Source organism: Micromys minutus, assembly GCF_963924665.1.
Source record: "Micromys minutus genome assembly, chromosome: 18".
Lineage (NCBI taxonomy): Eukaryota > Metazoa > Chordata > Mammalia > Rodentia > Muridae > Micromys > Micromys minutus.
Window position 1 is genome coordinate 25,441,015 of NC_137953.1, and position 25,897 is coordinate 25,466,911.

General features: G+C 38.4%; 1 protein-coding gene across 1 annotated transcript in view; it reads right to left on the reverse strand.

Annotated features, from left to right (window-relative positions):
- ITPRID1 (ITPR interacting domain containing 1) overlaps positions 1-25,897 on the reverse strand; it is a gene marked incomplete at both ends in the record, with an annotated part of 91,395 nt that overhangs the window by 7,185 nt on the left and 58,313 nt on the right. Inside the window, 2 exons of the mRNA XM_080932370.1 lie at positions 2,997-4,169; positions 4,600-4,682. Of these exons, the coding sequence (XP_080788496.1) occupies positions 2,997-4,169; positions 4,600-4,682 (1,256 nt within the window). The remainder of the gene's footprint in view (positions 1-2,996; positions 4,170-4,599; positions 4,683-25,897) is intronic.

Here is a 25,897-nt window from a genome sequence, read left to right on the forward strand (position 1 = left end):
CTATTCATTAAGCTCGAGGGAATCTATCTGTTTTTGCACCACCACCCCAGCACAAAAGTACAGGCAAATATCCCCAGCACACATCCAGGTTTTTATGTGGATACTGAAGATACAAACTCAGGTCCTCATGCTTGGGCAGCAAGCCCTTTACTGGCCCACTTCCCTGGCCCCTGATAATTCCATACTCTAGGAAGACAAGGGCTAATGCATCATGAGACAAGGGGCAAGATAGGAAAGTTCACACACAATCAACTGCTATTGACACCTACATACCAGTGTGAGGTTGATGATTACACTCAAAGGATCACAAAAAAAAACCATTTCTATGCTGTAATGACAAATGAAGCAAAACATCATTTTTCCAGATAACAAATCATTCCACACAGATAGAATGTCATAAGTGCAAAGTTCTCTTTGACTGAAAGAGGCCAGGGAAGATCACTGGTCCATTTTCAGGGAAACCCCTGGTGCTGGACCAAACTCAGGTCCTAGCACTGTTATAAGCACATCCTTAACTTTGAGCCAGTGTTGTGTTCCCTATGCCTGAGATTTTCCAGGTCTTAGCAAATTAACGGTGATTCTCAAACACAATCTGACACAAGTGTCTTTTAGATTCTCAGTTTATTAACATGTGTGCTTACTATCTTAACACTGCCAAAAAATAGTTTTAATTGCTGGGGGCGATGTGATCTGAAAACAGATTTAGTATCGTATCCCAGCACCATGACTTAGAAGGGACACCATAACTTTGAAATGACATTAGAAGTCTTGAAGGACTTTCTCTCCTGAAAATTTTAACACAAGTTTGACTGTATCCTTGTTAATAACTTACATAAAACATAGGACTAAACATTACTTACACTTCTTTGTAAAAATTATCTTTGAGATGAGGTCTCACTATGTAACCCTTAGCACTTGCTATGTTGACCAGACTAACCTTGACCTTGTAATGATCTTCCTGCCTTAATCTTCTGTGGCATTACAGAAATGTGCCCCTGTAACTAAAACAGGCTTTCATTACAGAAATAGGAGTACTTGTTTATATGGTCTAATTGTTTGTATAGGATCTCAAATGGCATCTTCTTTAGCTAACTTTCACATCTAACATATTGTCATGTAAACTACATAGTCAAATAAATGCTTACTTTTCTAGAGCTATGGTTTTCAATCTGAAAACACTGACATATTAGACCATATAGTGATCTGTTGTGTGACTGCCCTGTGCATGTTTGGTAGCACGTTCAACAGCATCTCTGATCTGTACCCATTTGTTGCTAGTAACACTCATTGGCCTTCCAGTTGTGACAAGTAAAGGTGTCTCCAAAGACTAGCAATGTCACCTGATATAAGCCAGAGTAGGGAATGATTCACATGGAAACACTTCCCTAGAGTACTTATAACCTCTCAATAAATGAGTAAGATGGTAATTTTTCTATCCTCCTAGATTTTATTTTATTTATTTTGATACTGAAATTTGAGGTACCTTGGCATTCTATCACAGTATCCCCAGGCCCATTATCCAGAATTTTGTTATTTAGATCCCAGGATCAGTCTACTCTTTTCTTCCACTGAATAAGATACCCAGAGTTCATTATAAAGACTAGATGACGCTTTCTATGAGTAACTCAACCTTTATTTTGGCTCATTCTTAAATATTCTAAATTCCTGACATCTTGCAATTTGAAAATTAATTTCTCAGTTTGTGTTAGGCTTATGTAGAGTTCTATAAGTCAAAAGTTTACATGATGATTTCCTTTATCTTTCACATAATGTCTCTCATACAGGGTTAGACATTGTAAAATTGGACATATCTTTGTCTGGGAATTTGAGCTGAGACTCAGCACTTGGTGGTTGGAAAGTGCTGAAAGATTACCTAAACTCTCAGTCCATCTTTATTTACAAAAGAGGGAGGACTTGCCACATGTTAGAAACCCAAGGAATATTTATTGTATACAAAAATGAAGATTGGATCACACAGTGTAAATTAAATGTTTATAGGAGGCATTCAGTACTTTTTGTGGAATTGAAGGACAGAAGGGACTCCATGGGCACTGGACCAATGCACTCCATAAGTCACTTCCTCTGCACTGCCCTTAAACAAGTGTAACCCTGCATCATTAAAGCCCTTTACTGTCTGTATGTTGAATTTCAGATGTTATGCATAGTCTTAAAGCTTTACTCGATAACCAGGAAGACATAGACTAGCTCCACCTTAAAAACTCTAAAAAGGAGCATTGAATGACTTCATTATAGATAAATTGACTAATCAGGGTTTAAAATAGTTTGATATTACTCAGCTTTCCTTAATCCCAGAACTGACTTTTAAACCAAAGGCTGAGCAGAAGTCCTTTTACATGGCACCAGAGGTTAAAGTAATACATCAATAATAATTGAGTAACAGAAATTAATAATTAGGGCCCTACCCCATCAATTAATATTAGCTTTCTCCATGTTAAATATTGTGTTGAGTCTCTAAATATGTTGAGTGCTTTGTTTCATCCCCATACAATTTTATGACAATGGAATAAGCAAGTTCCCTAAATATATGTACAAATGCGTAAGGAATACATTTCCTGTGTGTGTGTGTGTGTGTGTATGTATATATGTATGTATACACACATACATATATACATTAAACCCAGGGCCCTAAACAAGTACTTAGTCACTGAGCTACATCCATAGTCCCCATCCCACTGTTTTACTTGACCGCCCTAGAGACTCTAAATGGCCTAGTCAATATTATATAGCCTGTTGAGTTTAAAAGTTAGAAGTCTCAGTTATATTGACTCATAAATGACACAGGTCAATTAATATAACCATGGATATATGAGTTTGTCCCATAAACTATAAAAAGACTCAACAAACATAACTAATATTTGAAAACAAGAGACATGCTCTGAGTCTTCTCTACCATAAAAGAAGATAAACACTGTCTTTGTGGTGTTAGTGGTGTGGTTGGTGCATCTATCTTCCCAGTTTGTAGAGGGAACACTTACAGAGCACAGGTCCCTCACAGTGGTGTCTCGGAGTATCTTCAATGTCTTCATAAACTGATCATATGGAGCCTCTGCATGTGAATACAGAAAATGTCTGCAAATAGAAGGTTCTGGACCATGGCTTTGCCTCCTCCACTGGCAGTTGGGGCAGTGATGACAGCAGACACAACAGTGGGCAGGTGTGCTGTGGCAAGTGCCTTTTGGAAAAGTACTAGTAAAGCCTGTATCCAAAGAGATGGATTTGGTGAGGGGCCTTGGTCCATAAATGAAGTCATTATGTGAAGGTCTGAGCTTGCATTCATAGGGATAAGTCTGAACAGCGACATCGTTGACCTGTCTTGTTTCTGTCTGCACTCTCAGGTCTGTGGTATTAAAAGGGTCACACGGAGTGCATTCAAAAGCTGTTCCTTTATTAACAGTCCCCAGGTCTGTGACCCTCTGAGCAGCTGACACCAGATTGGAGGACATCTGGGTTGTCACAGACCAAGAGTTGGCAGCATTTGAGTCAGTGGGAACATCTCCAGGTGGCTTATCAAGGTGGGGAATTGACTTTTCAGAGGTTTGAGCAAGGTCACCTTTATAGGGCATGTCTCCTCTGTGCTGGTGAGAGTGCTGTGCTGGCCTCTCTTGCACCAGTGAACTTTGCTTGGCATCAGGACAGACTTTGCGGTTGTCCTCTGTTCTGGGAATCCCAGAGTCCACATGATAGAAATTGTCTGGAGTCTGATCAATCCTGGATGACCTTGGTGACTCAAAGTGGTGCCTTTGTATCAGCATTTTCCCAGTTACCTTAGGCCCTAAAGACCTATCTTCTTTTTCTGTGACATGAGTCACCATGACCCCCATTGTGTTATTACATGTAGAAGTGACCACAGTTTCAAAATCATTCTCTGGGTGTTCTCCCACCATGATGATCTCAGTGAGAGTCTTATCTGGGTTGGTTATTTCTAGTGTCCCTTCTATGGCCTTGAGTTGAAGCCCCTCCTCCACCACAGATGCTGAGGTCTTTTCTTCCAAGGTACTCTTATCTTGGCTTAACAAAGATGAGCTTGTCATGCTTGTGGATTTAGAGCCATATGATTCTTGCTGAGAGTCTTGCCATGATGCTGGGATATCCCTTGTTTTGTAACCTTTACAGACAACAGGATTCTGGCTGCTTGACAAGGGAGACACCTGCAGGAGAAACCAACATGGGAAACGAATCAGGAAGTTAGGGCAGACCAGTGACACAGAGGTCTTGAGCACAGGCTATAAACTTGGAATCAGATTACTATGTCACCCAGCACCTCTTCCCTATGATCTTCAGCTCATTGTTTAGAAACATCAAAACAAAACAGGAGAGGAAAGGTGAGACTGTTTATTCTTTGCACACACACACACACACACACATATACATACACATATACATACACATATATGTATATATATATACATACATACATACATACATACATACATACATACTATTGTCTTTAAAACTTGTCATTTGTGATGAGCACTTTAGATTTGTCGTTCTAGTTCTCCAGGACAGAGTATATAATTGGGGTGGGGTGGTTGATAGGACTAAAGCACACAGTCGGGGTCCCAGTCCAGCCCCTTTTACCTGAGGTTGCTGAAGTTCTGGGAGCTCCTCCAAAAACCCACTGCTGTCAGACTGACAGCTATTTGTTCTGTCCACTCGGGTGCCTGTGTGAAGAAAGGGACCTGGAGGTTAAGAAAGTGAAATCATCCTGCTCACAAGACTGAGAGTAAACCTTCTTTGTGCTTAGCACATTAGAGATCCTGCACGGTCTGACCATGACTGAGCCAATGGGAAACTTCCAACGACACCTTTTCTCAAGAGTCAAAAAGCACATGTAAACCTCCATCTATATCTTCCTGAACATATAAAACATGGGCCAGTGGAAGAACTCACTTCTTGAATTATAATATAATTAATTAGGAGATGAATTTTTACTAAGGACAAAAACATGTACAGATGTCCCTAAATATCACATTAACACAACAACAGTACCTTCCTATATTATATATTTACACATATATATTAACTTAATTTTGACTAAATTTTAACTACAAACTCTTTCCTAGCTTTTCCTGGTTCTAATTTTAAGACTACAAAACCATATGACTTTTATTCCCATTGTGGGGGGGGGGTGACTAGATAGGGCAGACAAAGAAACAATGCTGTGTGGACAGGCTAGGATTTGTGAACTTCATATGTAAATGTTGTGTTGTATTTTGCTGCATTGTGTCGGATTGGGTTAAGGAAATAGGTGCTTGATAGCAACTCCCTATACTAAAGATTATGGCATTTTATTTTGAGGTGGGATCTCATATTCCAGGCTTGCTTCAAATTCACCACACAGCCAAGCCAAGGAGAATCTCAAACATCTTACCCTCCTGTCTCTGCCTCCCCAATGCTTGGACTACACGTTTATACTATTGACTATTTTGTGCAGTGTTGTGGATTAAATTCAGTACTTTATGCATGATAGGAAATGCTCTGGTAAGTATGTTTCACTCCAGCCCAAAGTATTGAATTTCCATTTTTCTTTAGTAACACTTGCTTACACTAGAAGACTTTGTCTTTTTTGGGAAAAAAGACAAAGTGTACATCTGAAAGTTAATCAAAAGGGATGATTGTTGCATGATCTATACATGATGCATATATATCTGGTACCTAAGTGAGTAATTTTCTGTTGATTAGACATCTAACTACTGAAAAAAACGCTCAAAGATCTTAGCCATTGCTTACATTTTTCAAACCTAGCCTTGAGGATAGCTATTTTAGGAGCAATGTCTTCTCTCTGTAGGGATTTCTTAATGTGTCTGAGTAGAAATGTTCTTTGAGGTGGTCCAGCCAGCCCACATCCAGCTCATTTGCTCCGAGGTTAAAGCAGGAGGAAAGGCACTGTCCCTCCTACAATTAGGAAGTTTAAACCTCATTCTTTAATTCAGACTTAAGATATTTAAAATTTGGAATACAAAACCCCCAAGAAACAGAAGCATTTAGCATCTCACCTTGGGTGGAATTGAGGGACTCAGGGGAAAATTTTGAGAGAATGGTTTCTCTGATATAAACATCACTTCTTGATGTGTTTTAAAGGGTAAAATATGGAAATCTTCACCAGAGATCAACCTTAAAGGTCTTCTGCTCTTGGCAAGCTAGATTAATAGGGACCAGAATTTCTCCACCTCCTGAAGCAATTGAATACTGTACAAAGCTCGCGAACGATGGCTTTTGTTTTGTTTGAAGACAGCAGACAGCAACTCACAAGAGCACTTGATGAGAAGCAGGCTCAGTGATGTGAGCCCCATGATTGCTCAGACTTCTGCTGCTAGTTTACAAGCCTCAGTATAAGAACAAAAACTCATGAAGAGTCTTGGAAGATACCTTTAATAAAGGAAGTAGAGGTAATACGCCAGCAATATTGAGTTTGTAGGACAGTGTGAGAGAAAAATAAAGTACAATGGAGAATGAGGTCTTGGGTCTCTCTTGAGCTATGCTCTAATAAGGGAGGAAGCAACCAAAATAACTGAAGAAAATAGGGCTCATCATTCACCCAGGGCCAAGAATTCAACTCACCATATTGGAAAACCTTATAATTTATATAGTACATTAAAGGTCTTGGGTCAGAGGTAAGGAATAAGTATCTTGAGAAGGACACTGTTGTGGTTCTTCAAACTGTCTTAAAAATAAGACTCCCATTCATCAGAGTATTTTCTGGTAACTCAACTCTGCCTCAGAAGTAAATTCAAGAATAACTTTTTAGAAATGTACCAATACCACATACAAAATTAAATTCACACCACTTAGCACCTACTACAAAATAACAGGTATGCCAAACATGCGTTCACTCCCTTCAATAAATAGTTCCAAACCTATGGTCACACAGACCCTTATGAAACTCTGGGTCATACAACACAAGACAACAACAAAAGGCAGGCATGTTGGAAATATATTTTTTGCAGGAAAAAGGGCGGGAGGGAGGTAAGAGCAGGTGGGGAAGAGTAATCAACATATATTATATACAGGAGGGAAATTGTCAATGAAGAAATATAATTAACTATAAAAGAAGCAGGTAAATGTGACCTAAACAGGGAGGTGAAATAAAGAATTGATGCTGAAGTTAGAATGATCAAACAAGTACATTAAAACACTTATGACTATATGCCATATGGCCAAGAATCTAGAACTGTGATGAAATGTTTTAAGTGCAGATATTGATGGTGTGTGTGTGTGTGTGTGTGTATTTAAAGACTATAATCAAACTAAAAATGAAAACCGTACTGCTTATGATAGTTTATAATGGTTAAGGTTAAAAGAAAATTAAAGATTGCATAATAAAAACAACTAATGAGAAAAGATATAACTATAGAAATGATCTCAAAGCTAATTTACATATGGGAAAAAAGATTTTAAGTGATGAAAATCACACTAGTACACCATGCAACATCTCTGAGTGGATGGATATTTTATTAATGGGAAAACTCCATAAGGAACACTTGAAATGTTTACCAGAAACAACCCCCTGGAACACAGAACATGAAGAAAGCTATACCAAGGCACATCAGAAACAAATTATTTAATACCAACGACAAAGAGAAAAAGTCTTAAAGTCCACTCTACTGGAGAGGCATATTATATACACTTAATAATAAAAGCAGAAGAGTTAGCTTTGAAAATTATCCAGGGAAAATATAGGGGGTTACTGCTTAGGAGGACAGACTGTGAAGAGCCCCCAAAGAAGCATCAAACACACATTTAAAAAGTTTTAACTCTTTTCAAAGACTATTGAAGACTCGGGGAAAATCCAGTGGTTGAGTAACTGTCCAGCATTGTTAACACCCAGGGTTTGATCCCTGCTGCAGGGAGAAATTGACTATATTAACAAAAGTGATAACAATATAGCTTGGAGCTTAGTAGAAAATCCAATGAATCTATGAAGATAAGTATTATTATAACATGGAGCAGGTTATTTGAAAAAAGCTGATCAAGTAAACACCTTTAAGTATAACATTCAATTTTTATAGAACAATTAACACTAGAAATAGAATATTTGCTTGTTAACCATCAGTGAAAATAATTAATATTTATCATTAGAAATTTATTTTATAATACTTAATTTTTGTGACATATTTAAGACTTGGCTGATCTTGTTAAAATCAAATTCAACCAGCATTAAAATGTATCAACTGAATGTAGACAACATGACAGGTGTGTGGGGTAATTTTCGGGGTTAAAGAGTTTAGTGGAGAGAGGGAAATTGGGGAGCAAAGAGGCTAAAACATGAGTTAACCCAAAGGACATGGAGATACCTAATGAGCATCCACTCATTAAATCCAAATTTAATATATATTATATTTACAACATACAATGCATCAATTAAAATGTAATATAGAGAAGAGTAGTTTGAACAGAACTGCCTTTCTGGGTAGAAAACTGTGCCCAACACTGAGATTTTCATTTAAGAATTAATGTCATCTTGGAGCAGCATTTTCTATTGACCTTCTGGGCAAGATGTGCCCATTGGAGTAATAGTGGCATGATGACTGGGTAAGCCACCTCTTTCTTACTGGATCTGGGGTCGGTTCCATAAAAAAAAATTTTATGCCTCAAACTGTAAACCTTGTCAAAAGTCCATGACAAGGAGAGTCATAGGGCCCAAAAGTCATATCGGCTAAATAGTTATTTTGTCAAATTATTTTCTTTTTTAAAATTTGTTTTCAATTTTATTGGGTATTCTCTGTATTGACATTTCAAATGTTATACCCTCTTCTCACTTCCCTCCCACCTCCTCCTCAACTTGCTTCCATGAGGTTGCTCACTCTTTCAATCACTCTCTCCACCTCAGTGCCTTGGCTGTTGATGGTGTTGTTCTTCCCATGATGGTGCAGACCCTTCAGCTCTTCCAGTCCTTTCTCTAGCTCTTTCATTGAGGTCCCCATGCTAAGTCTGATGTTTAGCTGCAAACATCTTCATCTGTATCTATATGGCTCTGGGAGACCGTCTGAGGAGACATCCATGTCTGGTTCCTGCCAGTAAACACTTCTTGGCATCCGCAATAGTGCTTGGGTTTGGTGGCTGCATATGGGGTGGCTCTCCAGGTGAGGCAGTCTCTGTAGATCTCTTCTTCAATCCTTCTTCTTCTCCTCTATTTGACCTTATATTTCCTCCCCTGTTTTGTTTTCCCTTCTAAGACTTACTGAGGCATCCACATTCTGTTCTTCCTTCTTTTTGAGTTTTATAAGTTCTGTGGATAGTTTCTTGGGTATTCCAAACCTTTTTGGGGGTGGGGGCAAATATCTGCTTATAAGTAAGTGCATACCATGAGTGTTCTTTTGTGACTGGGTTATCTTACTCAGGATGATAACTTCTAGTTCCATCCATTTGCCTAGGAATTTCATGAACTCATTGTGTTTAATAGCTTAGTAGTACTTCATTGTGTATATGTACCACAATTTCTGTATCTATTCCTCTGTTGAAAGACATCTGGTTTATTTCCAGCTTCTGGCTATTTTTAAATAAGGCTGTTATGAACATTGTTGAGCATGTGTCCTTTTTAGATGTTGGAGATACTTTTGGGTATAAGCCCAGAAGTGGTAGAGCTAGGTCCTCAGGTAGCACTTTGGTCAACTTTCTGAAGAACCTCTAGACTGATTTCCAGAGTGGTTGTACCAATTTACAACCCCACCAACAGTGGAGGAGTGTTCCTCTTTCTCTATATCCTCACCAGCATCTGCTGTCACCTTCTTGAGTTCTCTGTATATATTGAATACTAGCCTTCTATCAGATGTAGGATTGGTAAAGATCTTTTCCCAATCTGTTGGTTGCCAATCTGTTCTTAGTATGAAGATGTCACTACAAGGACGATACATCACTGTAGGACTCATTTGTTCTAAAGGACTCACTTGTATTTGTGTTGTTGACAACAGTTACATTTCACTAACTCTATTCCTATAAACCACACACAATTGTTAAATCTCACTTACGTGATATCTCTGGAATTTAATTAAATTTAACAAAAGACCAAACTGAGATCTCACTGCTGTGGTGTGTCTGAACAATTCAAATGTATATACATCCTGAGTCATCCTGAGAGATCTATGGAAAACTGTGTGGCAATTTACAGATGGCTAAGTTCTTTTATGAGACTAAGATCTTTGCCTCTTATAAAGCATTTCAGTGACTACCAACATCTAGGTGCTAGATTTCCTCATTTTAAACTTCCCCCTAGGGCTGTATGTAGTAGTTAAATAAAGTAAGAGAAATCACCTAGTCTGGGGTAGCTGTGATGGGTTATTAAGCAAACAGACAGATACAAATGAGCATCCTTTATCACTGCTACACCTTCAAGCTAACACCCAGGCAGGAGGGCTTGACTTCCGGTACAAGAACATGGCACTTGACACAAAACAGAAGTAGCACTAGCTCAGAGGGCCATCCCACCCAGTCCCTGAAGCCTGTGAGACCATGTCTGAGAGAATTGGAGCAGATGCTTACAGCCAGTGAACCTTTCCTGGGAACCTTCTCCCAAGAAGCCACAGCTCTTGCCCACTCTGTAAGTAGAAGCCTTGTTTTGTTTTTCCACATTGCTTCCTGAATGTTTTTTTTTTTCTTCTAGAGAAACTTTATCACCCAAACTTCCTCTCTTGCTGGTCCCTGATTTAAACCAACTAGATAAATGACACCCCATCACACCCCATCATCACTCTCTGCTTAATTTCATTTTGCTCTCACTAACTGACAGTTCACCAGCTCTGCTTATCCCATGGCTCATAGAGACTAACCTCTCAATATATTTAACTAACATGATATTAAAACACCCAACTGACTCATCTGGAAGATTTATAGTCACATCTACCAGCTTTGGATTCTGACTCTCCTACGTAAGGGGCTGTTATTCTGTTATATTGGGCTTGCAATGGATGGGGCTAATGCCCAATAATACATATGTGAATCTATGAACACATAAAGATCTTGTCTATGTACATGTAAGTTCTTCGTAAGGGACATCATCTTAACCATTATAATTCAGTCTCTGTTGGTATCACTGTTTACACTACTCATGACTATGATGGCTAGCCTTAATAGTCATTAGAAGGTAACTCTACAGTGAACAATTGCCTTCTAGGATTTAGATTTTACTGTTTCAGTTGAGTGAGCCCTGCCTGTAGACTTGTACTGGGCTAACACTTCTACCCCAGGGAAAGACGCCTTAGGCATTTTGTCAAAGTAACCACCAGATGGCAGCATTATACCAACCACAAAGGAGCCAGGTCTCTGCCAAGACTCTCCAATAGAAGGAGCCCTCTCTCTAAACTGTGTCAATAGTAAAAGGCACCTGAGTTGCATTGGAAAGTCTGCTTGTACAGCATCTCAGAAAACAAAAGGGTAAGGAGCTGAAATGTAAATTGTGAGATGAAAGAAAGAGGGGATACAGGGACAGGAACTATGCAGAAATCATTCTGAGTGAGAAACATGGTCCAACCTCGAACTTTGGAACTAACCATCCACATCAATAGATTCTATATTACCTACTTCATTGCTAAGTGTCTGTCTCGTTTATTTTCACAGGGTAGGAAGTCTGTCACCGCTCAGCGGTGAGGCTGAGTCACATGTCTTAGAACTGGTGTGGACTTACAGGGGAGGCAAAAGCAGAGGGCCCCACTGGAACCTGAGATGAGCAGGCAGTAGCTTTGCCCAAGAGGAAGCAGTGAGGATCATTTGCATTGCAGTGGCTATCCCCGAGGTGCTTAAAAAAGTAATTTGAAATGCTTCAGAACACCTTTATGATTTTGTCTTCAGATCCCCACAGAAGTCAAAATGGGGCTACCAACCATTCAATGCCGGTACCTTCTGGAGCCAATCTTATAAACTATCATCCAGCTACTTTACACATTCTGCTGACAGGAAACTACTCATATGTGGCAGGAAATATACAACTTATAGACAATGCATCTTTGATAGACAGCCAGAGCTGTAGCACGTTTAATTGTCTGGTGACACAGATATATGTGTCAGGGTCTTTTCTGAAGACAGCTCTCTCTCTGGCTTTCTAGGCGCTGGTTCTCATCTGTAGGCCCGCTGAAGTCCACCCTCATGGGGCGGGGTTCTCAGGTCATTCATTCTTTGTACTTTTGAATGAGTTCTTGCAAAATCTGTTCTCAGATCAAGACACCCCCACCCTCACCTCAGCCCAAATCTAGTTTCAGGAGCTGAGACACAGCCCGGCCAGCATGGGACAGAGAAAAGTGGTTCTTTTCTCTCTCTGTATAGTTCAGTTTCACACATACAGCAACTGTTACCTTGGATTAGTCAGGACTGTGTTTCCAGTATTGGGTTATTCTGAGATCTGCTCTTGTTTTGAAACCCAGATGAATGATGCAATTTGCATTCTTGTAGGACTTGCTTTGGCTCTTATGGGTTCGAGGTTCATTTTGTCATTTGACCTCCATTCAAAATCTTTCTGTGTCATCCCTGGCTTCCCAAACATTCCTGCTATGAGTCAGGTCCTTGCTAATGCAGTGAGAAGTATGGGACACAGAGGCAGGGCTGCAGATGTCCCTGTGGGACCCTTCATCTCCAAGAAATGTGCACTGGGTCCCCTCAGGTCTTATGTCCTAGATACTATACACTGTCAGCTCTCCTGGCCTCCTATCTGATCCCAGACATGTATGAAGAAGAGATGGTATGTTAATGGTCTTGGAAAAGCCTATCTGAAACCTGACAGTGTCTTCATTCCTGCTGAAGTTCTGGGTAGTTAAGTTTTCCCTACAGAAGATTTCTGCAGCACATCTGAGAGTTCCCATGAACGCCCAGTTCATGCTTTGCAAACCCTTAAAGCTGAGAATTTTGTTTCAGGCTTAGCAGGTCCTCCTCCATTTTTTTAGTTATAATTGCTACATTTCTTAGTCACTGGAAAAATATTTCTCTAAAAACACAAATATTTGGCTTGATACCATTAATTAATTAATTAATTAATTAATTCACTATTATGAAAACATATAAACAGTGGTGAAGACACTTTGTGAAATGAAAAAAATTCTTAATTATCTGATCACGTGGCAAGACAAAGCATTTCTATGTATTCTAGCCCAGTGTGCTGTCATTGAGAACCTATGAACATGTATGCACTAACAAAGTAATAATACCCACTTTGTAGCCTCTGTCTTTTAAAATTTTTATGGAGAATTTATAAAATTGTGGCGGGGGGAGCATGTGTAAGTATTTACTTTTTCTCTGGATAAAAATCTCTTTTTATGTTCTTCAGAAATTTGGAAAGACAGAATTTAGTTTTCTAATAGTTTAATGCTTTGTGATTTATGCTTAAATTACTGACATTTAAAGATCTTACTACTTTGCCCAGCTACAAATTCAGTAAGCTACAACAGTGGCTTGCCTTCAAGATATACCCACTGGTGCAATAGTAGCACAGATGTCAAGGGAATAACCAACAACTTCTTTATTAGATTTAGACACACTCCATGAGCTGGGACTTTATGGTCAAGAACCTCAGAATGGATAGGTCTTGGGCATAATAAGAAAACCAAGTCTTATTCTGCTAAATGATCACAGAAATAAAACTCCTAATAACATGCTGCCATACCCACAGATCAGTGCATGGCTCATCTATCATCACAGATATCACACTAGATAGTAATTATCACCCACAACTGGACAATATACAGAGAGTGAGAAACTTGGAAATGCTCAGCCTTAAACGGTACTTTTGTATCAAATTCCACCACCCAAGGTTCAGGGATCCGAGTAAAAGAGGAAGCATAAAGATCGTAAGAGCCAAGGTTAATGAACTGTTAACGCATTTTCTGGACACAATAGGGCTGACACATACAAACTCATAGAGACAATGACATCATGAACAAGACCTGCACATAGTCAGGCCAGACAAAATTCCAGCACTGAGAAAGTGAAATGAGCACAGGTCTTATGAGGAACCATGTGCATCATGACAGCTGCTGGAGAAAACAAACAAAACATTTCAATTACACTTCAGGGAAGAGAGAAGAGGGAAAGGAGAGACAGATGAGGGGGGTAGAGGGAAAGAAAGAGAGGGAGGGAGAGAATGAAGATATAAAGTTGGGGAGGGGAGCAAAGAATTGGGAGGAGTTAGGGAAGGAGAAAGGATAGGATCAAATCACATTGTATAAGAAGTTATTTAAAAATAAAAGTGGTTGCTATTCAAAGTTCTTCCAATGTTAACAGTTGAATATTTCTTTAATTCCATGCTTTTGAAGAATAGGGATGAGTATCTGACTCTCATCTTAAATTCAAACCACTTAATAAATTTGTGTGTATACTACTACTTAACAGCCTTTTTTCTTGAATCATCACGTTTCTGGTACATTTCTGCCTATTTTACTTTTCTTTGCCTCCTTATTTTAAGTGTACATCCATTTTAAAGAACTCAATGTCCCTTTCTTCATCAGGTCCACGCACACCTCTGTCACTATCATTTCGAGGTGCAGCTGGTCCTCTTGCTTTTGGCTTTATGCTATGTACCTCTGTGACTCTGGTGGGCATAGACAAAGCATGTCACATTAGATGAGACTCCAGCCCCTGTTCTGAACATCATCAAAATGCCTATAGACTTCTTACCCTATGTACATCTAATTTTATCTGAAAATAAGCACCACTCATAGCTCAGGACAGTCTTTCAGTTGAGCTAGATTTCAGTCTGGGGTCTGTCAGCTCAGCCTCACTAGTGACTCTTTCTTAGTACCTATAGGATGCTGGACACATGTCTTACTTTACATCATGCTATTGGTTTATTCAAAACAGTGATCATAGCTGATGTTGAAGTAGGACATTTTACTCTTTGTGTGTGTTCGTGTGCATGCATGTGTGTGTGTGTATGTGTGTGTGTGTGTGTGTGTGTGTGTGTGTGTGTGTGTGTGTAATGGATGGGCCCTAATGCATGTGCAGAAGTTCAAAGGCATCACTTTTTCTTTCCACCAGGTGGGTTCTGAGGATCAAACTGAGTTCATCAGATTTGACTTCAAGTAACTTTCTTCAATGAGCCATGTTCTTCTTAGGATGGCCTTTGAGCTATATCACAAACAGCTAAACAGCTCTCCAAGAGACTTACAGGAAGATTAAGGGAGATGTGAAGTTCTTTCTGTACTGTCTGGCATTCCATATTTAGCTATATTATTCTTTTTCAATGGTTGTTCTTTTGGCAACTGTAGTATCATTTATTTGATGGCTTTTCTTCTAGTAATTCGGAAGATATGTATTTGTTATTAACTTTAATTACTGGTACTATTAAATGCCAATGTATTTTAGATTCCATTGTTGATACTGAGCAGCAAACCAAAGCACTGACTCTGCAGCTAGTCAGTGTTCACTGGCAATCTCCCCTCAGCTATCCAGCTTTCTGTGGGGTGTACTATGATTTTGAACACAGTCATTGATACTTTTGGCATTTTCTCCTTGGGGAAATATCCATGGTCATGGGTATGACATTAGAGGAGCTGACAGGTTTTCAACGCCACCTTACCATCCCTCATACAGGCTGCCCCCTTCTGGTGGATCACAGACATATCTTTTTCAGAAACTATGGTCTTCCTCCTGAGCTTTAACTTATTTGAAATATTGTATCATAAGCCAAATTGCAGTTAAGTTTAAAACATCCACTTTAAAAACACAGCTAACACCTCTCTGTATATATTCTATCATCTAAGGTAAGGGTTTCCTGATATGTAACTGAGTAAGAAAAGCCTTCTCATTGGAGGACACCTATGGGCCAGTCTATTTTTACAAAGTTACTGTGTTCTGCTTTCCTTTGCATCTTGTCATGTTGCTTTCTTTTATAAATGCCATGTCTCCTGGAAAACTGTTAAAAAGAACTCTTCAAAGTGATCCAGGCCAAGAAGCAACCCAGTGATGTCTGCCCTGCTCTCCCTTACCCCACAAGGCGTACCTCTGCCCAGAGGTCAAGAGGCCAATGGGGCTGAAGCTTAAAGCAATGAAATAATCCAGGAACAGTTAGCCACACAGAACCTTTAAATAAAGCAAGTTAAATTTTAGTCTAGATAAATATTCTGAAAATAGAATGCTGTGTGAATTTATTCCTTAAACAGTACCCTCTTTGTCTGCATGGACTATCTTTTTAAAATTAGCCATTCCATAAAAACAACGAAACCAGATCCAATTTTGAAAAGTATGTCTGATTCATTGTTCTGAAGAAATTTGATATAATGATAAAATTTAATTTGGTTCTGGGTTTATTCCATACAAAACAGAGGGATAGAAGTTCCTGGGATTAAATGAATAGTGAATTAAAATCCAAATAACATGATCTTATGAAATTTGAAGTTTTCTCTTCTCTCAATAGCACCATTAGTTTAAATTTTAATTTTATTATTGCTCACCTAACACAGTTCACTGGTAAAGTCCATGTTCTTCTCTTGTGAAGCAGAATAGGAGATGTTCTTGTTAAAGTTAACTAGTTTGTTGGAAAATTTTTGTTAATAATTCAAATAGTGAAAATTATTCCCTTCATATGACAAGCAAAAATTCAAAATAGAAAGAAGAGAAAAAGGAATTATAAAGCAAAAGAACTAGTTTTTTTTTCAATTAAAGGCAGTTTCTTTGGAATTCAGGGACCCTGTGTTTGATTCCCAGCACCACATAAGTCAATAAATACTTACCAAGTATAGGATCTCTCCTGTAGCTGCATTCTAAAGGACAGCTTCCACTTACAGCTGAGTAGAAGCGAAAGGGCTTCCTCCAGAGGCCAGTTGTCCTTATTCACTCCCCACTCACCCTTTCATGCCCATGCCTTCATCCACTCCTGAGACTTTCTGCCCCGTCTTGTGTTCTAGTCTTTGCCTGGTGTTCAGTCAATGAAAGATGTTCATGGGATAAGCAATTGAAAAACAGGCAGATTGTATGTTTGCTGTCCCTCCAGGATGCCTTTGGAGAAAGTTCCCTACATATATATTTTAGTGACATAATTCACAAGGAACTATCCATCTCTTAAGTATTGAAATGAAGATCACTTCGTTGTAAAACTGGGTGGCCAGTCTTGTTCCAGAAGACTTGCTTCACTGCTTCATTGGTTTATCCCATAAGCATGCATCAATGGTGTGTTTCTTGTGTCTCCATAATGTGCTCTGTGGGAATAACTGATGTGGTGAAAGGATGTACTTCTGCCTTGTACATGTCCCCAGACTACTACCAAGTGTCTTGGTTGACTTTTTGTCAACTTAACATAAGACAGTGTCAAATATGAAAGGGAACCTTAGTTGAGAAAATGTCACATCACACTGGCCTGTGGGGCATTTTCTTCATTGATAATTGATGTGAGAGGACCTAGCCCATTATGAGTAGTGCAATTACTGGGAAGGTGGACCTTGGTATTATAATAAAGCAGAATAAGCAAGCTCTGAAGAGAAAGCCAGTAAACATCACTACTGTCTCCACATCAGTTTCTACGTCCAGGATCCTGCCTTAAATCCCTGCCCCGATTTCTCTCCTGACATGCAGAAAATTGTCTGAGTTCCAAATAGTGAAAGTGTGTTCAGAAGAGAAAATATCAAGAACTACTATAAAAAAATAGCAGGTTAAGCCACTACATTTCCCCCTGTGACATCCATATTATCAAGAGAATCACAATTTAGTAAGGACAGTTATCAGCCTGGAACAAGAAAAACCTGAAGGAAAGGTATTAAAGAAATGTCTAGTAGGAGCAGCCCAGCTAGAACAATGTACAGTGTGATTGGAACTTGAAACACACAGTAGCCAGTGATGCAAAGGGTCTGACTTCAGATAAGCAATATAAGTATCATTAGCTTCATAGAATGTTATATTTGCTGGATGACGCTCTGATGTTCTTTTCTTGACTTTGCACTTACACAAAGAGAACAAGAAGAAGCTAGCACTGTAGCAGATTTTGAGACTGAATTCCTTTTTATTTCTTGGCAGAACATGTTTTTGCCAAGTTTACAACCCACTTGAACTTCTGTCTGTTCTTTGATTTTAGAATCAAGTTGGTTTCCTTGTAACATTAAAAAAAAAAAAAAAAAAAAAAACCCAACAACATAGATTTTGACCCAGTTTTTAAAACAAGTCTTAACAAAGTTTACCAAAGATGTTTATCATTACCAATAGTTGATAAATAAAATCTCTTCTTAGCATCTAATGCAGCTAGATCTGAAATATAGTCTCTAATTTCAGTTGGTACTCCAAATAAGTTTTAGAGGCTGTATTTGGTCCAAGTACTGACTCTTCACTCAAGCCTGCAGATGATTGACAGGTGAAGACAACTTGGATTTCTGCCTTCATTGTAGGCCTTCTCTACCTTTAGTTTTGAGTCAGACCCCAAACTGTTCCCACAGGCATGTAAAATCATATAACAGATATTAATTTCCCACAGGAAATCCACCTTTTCCAAGGCCAGAAATGACTAGGATAGTGTCAAATATTTACAGGACCACTAAAATATGCAGATGGCCAAGTGACAATGTGTATGATGTTGGTCTTGATCCCCAGAGTGGTGTCTACAAGTTCTGCCCTCCATTTTCCAGTGAGAATAGAGTCATCCAGGCAAATGACTCTGTGAAGAAAGGGTATGGTTGTCCTTTTTTGGAACCACAGTCCTGAAAAAAACATGCCTTGCCAAGCAGATTGCCCTATGGGGTACTCCTCATAGCAGCCCAGCTTCTTAGGTGCCCTGTACTGAAGAGAGATTTTTCCCAAGCATCACAGAGCATTGTCAAAGTCTTGACACTGAGAAGAATGTGAGAATGAGGTAGTGATAAACTAACCTTGGCTTGGTCATTTCCACCTGTTTCCACTTTCCTGATTAGTTTTTTTCTGATTTATAGCTGTAGCTTGTATCAGTTCTCCTCAAGAAAGGAAGAGAGACTTATTCCCCTGCTCTCCCTGTTTATCACGCTGAAAATTAAATTTTTATATTTTTCAATTTTTTTCTTTGATGTCTGGAGTGAGTGACAAGACTTGATGTATTGGAGTCCTAGGCATACACCCTAGGAATCCAGTAGTAGAGATTTTTTCTTTGATAAAATGATTTTATAAATGAACTGTTTAAAAAATTTTAAGAAAATCTTGCTTTAATTTTTAACTTAAAAATGAGGCCCACTTCTGAGTATTTGGCACACAAATCCCAGCACAGAAGTAAATGCTGCTCAGGAAGACAAAATGCTATTGTGTGGTGGATTTGCCAGCCAGCAGTTTCAGAGTTAGTTTACACAGACTGAGCCATGACCATAGATTCTTAGCACCTGCATTGTAATCCCACTGCAGAGAGGACTAGCAGAAATCTGTGTTAAAAACTTTGGCTCAAAGACTTGTAGCAAATCTAGGTTCTCTAGAGACATGGGGCATTTGGGAGCATTTGTAATAGAATCAGCAAAGAAGTTGTCTCATCCAAAGATGTTAGGTGTTAAAAGTTTGCCACACCCTGATATCTAAAATTGCTCCCAAAATTTCACTGCAAATGCTGCTGCTGGTCCTTTCATGGTCCCATTTTAGGGACCCATGTACATAGTATGGAAATGCTGGGTGCTTTTGGTACAAAACATTCAAGGCTCAAGTTTGTTTGATGAGTCATGAAAAGCTAGATATTGAAAAGCTCATTTATACCTGTCACTTTCTCTGGAAAGTCCATTCCTCAGCCCTTTGTTGTTGTTTTCATACTAATCGGAAGTTATAGAATGATCACAGGGTCTCCCTTTCCAGGCAGAGTGAACTCAGGATCTCTCTTCTCTCTATTGTGTGGTACAATATTTTGAGCTTTAGTAGGGTTTCTTTTATGAATATGGATGCTTTTGTATTTAGAGCATATATGTTAAGGACTGAGAGTTCCTTCTGACAAATTTTCCCTGTAATGAGTAAAAAGTGTCCTTCCTTATCTTTTTTGATAACTTTTTGTTGAAAATGTACTTTATTCGATATTAGAATGGCCACTTGAGCTTGCTTCTTGGGGCACTTTGCTTGGAACGTTTTTTTCCCAACCTTTTACTGTGAGATAGTGTCTGTCTTTGTCTCTGAGATGAGATGCCTGTATGCAGTAAAATGCTGGATTCTGTTTGTGTATCCGGTCTGATAGCCTATATCTTTTTATTGGGGAATTGAGTCCATTCATGTTAACAGATATTAAGGAATAGTGGTGCTCTTTCCTGCTATTTTTGCTTTTAGAGGTAGAATTGTGCCTGTTGACTTTCTTCTTTTGGTTTTCTTGCTTAGATATTTTCTTGCTTTTACTAGGATGTAGTTTCCTTCCTTGTATTGGGTTTTCTACCTATAATTTGTTGTAGTGCCGGGTTTGTGGTCAGATATTGTGTAAATTTAGTTTTGTCTTTGAATATCTTAGTCTCTCCTTCTATGGTGATTGAGAGTTTTGCTGGTTATAGCAGCTTGTGCAGACACTTGTGTTCTCTTAGGGTCTGCATGCCGTCTGTCCAGGATCTTATAGCTTTCATAGTCTCTGTTGAGAAGTCGGGTGTGATTCTGATTGGTCTGCCTTTATATGTTATATGACCTTTTTCCCTTACTGCTTTTAGTATTCTTTCTTTGCTTTGGGCACTTGGCGTTTTGACTATTATGTGTCAGGAGGAATTTCTTTTCTTGTCCACTCTATTTGGAGTTCTATAGGCTTCTTTTATGCTCATGGTCATCTCATTCTGAAGGCCTGGGAAGTTTTCTTCTACAATTTTGTTTAAGATATTTACTGTGCCTCTTAGTTGATATTCTTCGCCCTCTTCTATTTCCATTATCCTTAGGTTTGGTCTTCTCATTCTGTCCTGAATCTCCTGGACATTTTGGGTTAGGAGCTTTTTGGCTTTTTTATCTTCTTTGACCATTTTGTCTATGTTTTCAATGTTTTCTTCGCCCCCCCCCCCCCGAGATTCTCTCTTCCATATCTTGTAGTCTGTTGGAGATGCTTGCATCTGTGACTCCTGATTTCTTTTTTAGGTTTTCTACCTCTAGGGTTGTATTTTTTAGTGTTTTTTTTTTTATTGTTTCCATTTTCATTTTAAATTCCTTCATCCATTCCTTCATCTCTTTGGTTCTGTTTTCATCTAGTTCTTTGATTTCTTTGAGTGTTTCTTGTTTCCTCTTTAAATGCTTCTTTTTCTTTTTGCTTTTCCTCCCGTTCCTGTTTAAAGATCTCTATTGTCATCTTGAGGTATGATTTCAGGTCTGAGTCTTCATTTTTGGAGTGTTTGGCATTCTGCTGTTTGCTGTGATGGGAGAGCTGGGTTCTGGTGTTTCAGGTTGTCTTGGTTTGCCTGGGGTAAGTTCTTTTGCTTTCCTCTTGCCATATTGTTGTCAGTGATTGGTTCCCATCTCTCCAGTATACCTGGCCTGTGTCCCTGGATCTCCACTATTCCCAGTTGCAGATGGCCTGTGAGTTTGTTCTATGCACAAGGGCTCTTGGGTAGAATCTGAGTCCCTATGGCAGAATTCCTGCTCCCCTGAACCAATCAGGGGTGGGGTACTTTCCGGGCACTCAGCCCAAACCTCTCAGAGCCCCGGCTACTCACCTTGCAGTCTCACCAGACCTGCGTTCCTGCATCTCTGCTGTTTCTAGTGTAAGGATTTCCATTTTTAAAATAATTTGCTATCTTACTTTCCTTAATATATTACTTAAAACTGTACATTAATAATCATTAAATATGATGTCACACCTTTGTCCGAAAAGGTACAACATGGAAAATCTTACTTGTTAATTTCAAGATAAATAAATACTACCATGGTCCCTACTCATCTATGGTTTTTTTTTTTTTTTTTCAATTCTCACAGTCAATTTTAGGTCTGAAAATATAATTGAGTACAGAAATATTTTGAAGGCTAGAAGTGAGATGGTAAGAAGGGACACATAATTGTAGTATATTGTTGTTTATTTTCTACTTTATATAACAAAATTTATCATGAATACATGTACATGTGCATACTGGTTTGAATGACAAATGCCCCCATAAAGTACTCATGTATGTGAAAACTTGGCTTTTGTTTTGTGCTGCTGTTTGTGGAGATTTTGGATCCTTTAGGAGGTGGAGCCTTGCAGGAGGTATCATGTCACTGTAAGTGGGCTTTGAGAGTTCATAGCTTTTCATAGACTCCAGGTCATATTCTTTGCTTTCTGTGTATGTTTGGAGATAAAATCTCTCATCCTCCTGACCTAGCAGCCGAGTGCCACATTCTTTGTCATTATAAATGGCCTCTCTGCATCTATAAGCTAGAATAAACTCTATCTTCCATAAATTCCTTCAGGCACGGTGTTTAATCACAGCAGCAGGAGAGCAACTACTGTAGTATACAGAGGAAAGGAGGCCTCCATTGGATGTCTTCACCTCTTTCACAGATGAAAGGGGCCTGCTGTACTTGTTATGTGCAGTTTTCATCTTTTACACTATCCCAGAGAATCAAAAACTCAACCCAGAAGTCTGAGAGATGTGAACATATAACAGAGCCCCTGAGTCAAGGATCTTCTCCATACTTGTTTCTAACATAAGTAAATGCAGATGACAGTGGCATTCTGTGCTCCCTCCTCATGGGTCTCTCTGACTACCTATCATCAATTCTCATGACAGAGCACCAAGTTCCTGTGGTCACATTCTATGATTTATAACCCTTAAAAACATCTAAAATTATCTTCATAGATTTCACAAATTCAGTGTATAACAGGAACTCTCCAAGGTCACAGGTATACATTATTGAAGACAATATATTCATGAAGTTCAGATACCTGTGAAGTCCTTGTCTTTTTGTAGTAGTATTTTGTCTTTGTCTTACTTCTGGGGATTTCAGGAGTTTTCAATAAATATTTGCTAAACTACTAGGATGAATATAAATGTGAAATGCAGAATGAACTTACTTTTTAAAATAAGCGATAGACTAGTAAAATCATAGATCTTAGAGGAGAACCTACAACCACAGCTCTTATTAAAGCAGCATGATCCCTAATTATACTCCAAATACTTCTTTTTATACTCACAGACAAGTGTAGTCCTTACCCATCATCAAGAACATTTCTCTTTGCATCAGAAATCGATTATATGTAAAACCACAACCAATCAAAATGTAGATTTGTGGATACCAATCCCAGTGGAGTAACTACAAAGCAACTCTTGCACCTAAGGCCCAGGGAACATTGGAGAGAAGAGGTGGAAAGATTGTAAGAGTCATAGGATCAGAGAGTTTATTGTGAGACTCAGTCTCCTAGTATTGTCAGTGACTGTGTCCTTAAATCTCACTGAGATGAGCTGGACAAGGAAAACAAGAAGCATGAGAATGTGGGTGTTGGAAAACCCAGGAGGCTTCAGCTTTATACAAAGAACTATAGGCAACCAGGGAAGACCAGATAGCAAAAACAATTTTTCCCTGAGAAAAGGATTCCAATTAATTGTCCAATATCAAGTGGCCAGCCCTGAAAACATACATATAAAATGGTATTATACAGACTGAGATGGTTATATGTATATACATGAATATACATGATGTAACAGCAATTAATGAAAAACAGAGACCATGACTATAAAAGAAAATAAGAAGGAGTACATAGGAGGGTATAGAGGGAGAAAAGGGATGGGAGAGATGATGTCATTATATTATAATATCAATTTTTAAAAGAAAAAATATGCATGGTGCTAAATTGAGTATCACCCCACTTTTATTTCCAAGAACCTACACCAAACAACAGTAATTTATTTCACCCTTTGAAACATAATTTTATTGAGAAGCATTTGTAGATTTCTTCTTCCCTTCCCCTACTTTTGCTGTATAAGATGATCTAGATGTTGTACAAGTAGTTTAAGCATTAGATGGTTTAAACAAAATGACAACTTAGAAGTCCATGTTCCCTGAAGTCAAGACAAAGGTAACAGAGTGAAAAGGTCCATGAACGATCACACTATTTGTCAATGACACATATGACTAGAGTCTAGAAAGGAAGCACAAAAGTACAAGAAAACCATAAGCAGCACAAGGGCATTAGTGAGGCTCTCCTGTGAGTAGTGCAAAGAGAATTCCAATGGAGAATCCCACTGCAGAGATGCCTTTCAAATCCAAAAGGCAGAATGCTGTTGAGTACACAGCACAAATATAAACATAACCACAGGATTTGGCTTCAGAGTGAAATACAACAGACTGCTCATCATATGGGGGTTTAAAGGAAAGGTGGCCTTAAACAAGAACATCTTTCCTTCTGGTGTATCTAGCCTCTAGATATTCTACAAGTAACAATTGGGTAATTGTAATAAACACACACTCTAACTGAAATATAATTAGATAAATTTCTTTATAATAAAATGAACATAGGGTATAGGGACCATACATTTATTTTATGCTCGTGCACATGGCCAGGAAAGTGTTAAAAGATTTCAGTCACTCACCTCTACATAACTTTGAGATACTGCACACACAAGGAAGTAGAGGCAAGAGATGAACATTCAGCTAGACTGTTGAAGATGTGAACCAATAAGACAGTGCTACACCAAAAGGGGGTAAGATTATTTGTTCAAGAGAACTAAGAAAATCTGGTCATTAGTAGGCCACTGGACTATCAAGTAGAGCTTCAGTGGCTACACATACAGCAGAGAACATGGAATTGAGAAAATTTTTGCTGAAAACATTCCAGCAAACCAACAAGAAACAAATACAACAAATCATCACAACCACACTCTTAATGGGATTGTTTGAATTCAATAGTTTTCATGTTGTTTAAAATTCCCAGTGTATCACAATTGGAAAACACAAAATGTAAAGCATGGTGATTGTGCAGCAAAGTAAAACAAAACAAAGAAAATTAGCCAATTAGAATTCTGCAGGAAAAGCAGATATTGCATTCAATATTAACAATAAATCAACATATATATATATATATATATATATATTTGACATATATTCGATGTGTTTTATATATATGTGTGTGTGTGTATATATATATATATGTATATATATATATATATATATACAAATGAATTTGCATTTGAAGAAGTAAAGCAATATGAACACAAGTATGAAAATACATAATAATAATCAAATAAATCTCAAAGATTTGTAGCACAACAACTAAAATAAAAAACTCAGTAGAGGACCCTGTGCATCATATCTAAGCTACAATGTAAAAGAACCAGAAACGTGGTAAATAAGTTGGTTCTAATCATTCAGCTATTAAAACAGTGAAAAAAGGTGAGCAACGTGTTAGAAATTGACAGGACACCACCAGCTGTGCCAGCACACAGAGTAGAATTAAATAAAATAGGAATAATCCATTCAAATTTCCTCTGACAAAATCACCATATAAACTTTTAAAACTTAATGCATTTTAGGTAGAAGAAACACAGACACAGACACAGATATATTACACACTCAGAAACAAACACTCAGAAAAATCCTGAAACTAGCAAGGCAAAAATGATTTATTAAAAAATAGTTCCTGCTATTGGAAAGTATTTAGTCCTCGTGACTTTCAGACACCTGGGGAGAGAAGGCAGAAGCTTCTCTAGTGGAAACTGATTAGCTTCCCCCTATTTGTCTAGATTGTCTTATTGCCTTTCATATTCCAACTCAGCCAAATTTGAGAGAGGAAAGGAATTCACTTCAACTGCAAACATAAAGTTTTGGTTATGTCAGACAAAACTCAGATTCTATTTTTTTAATCCCCTCTTTACTATAAGCCCTCCCACAAGTCTCTGTCTCTTTTTCTTAAAAACTTAAGAAAGTCACAGACATGTAGAATTCTTTAAAGCGCACTTCAAAATAAGGACTAAATGAAAGAACAATAAAGACCTTTGAAAATACCATATAGAAAGTTCTTACCATAGAAGCTTCCTAAAATATATGCACCTACATAAATAAAAGGAATTTAAATGGAATTATTCCATAACAAAGGGCCAGATGTCCCCCT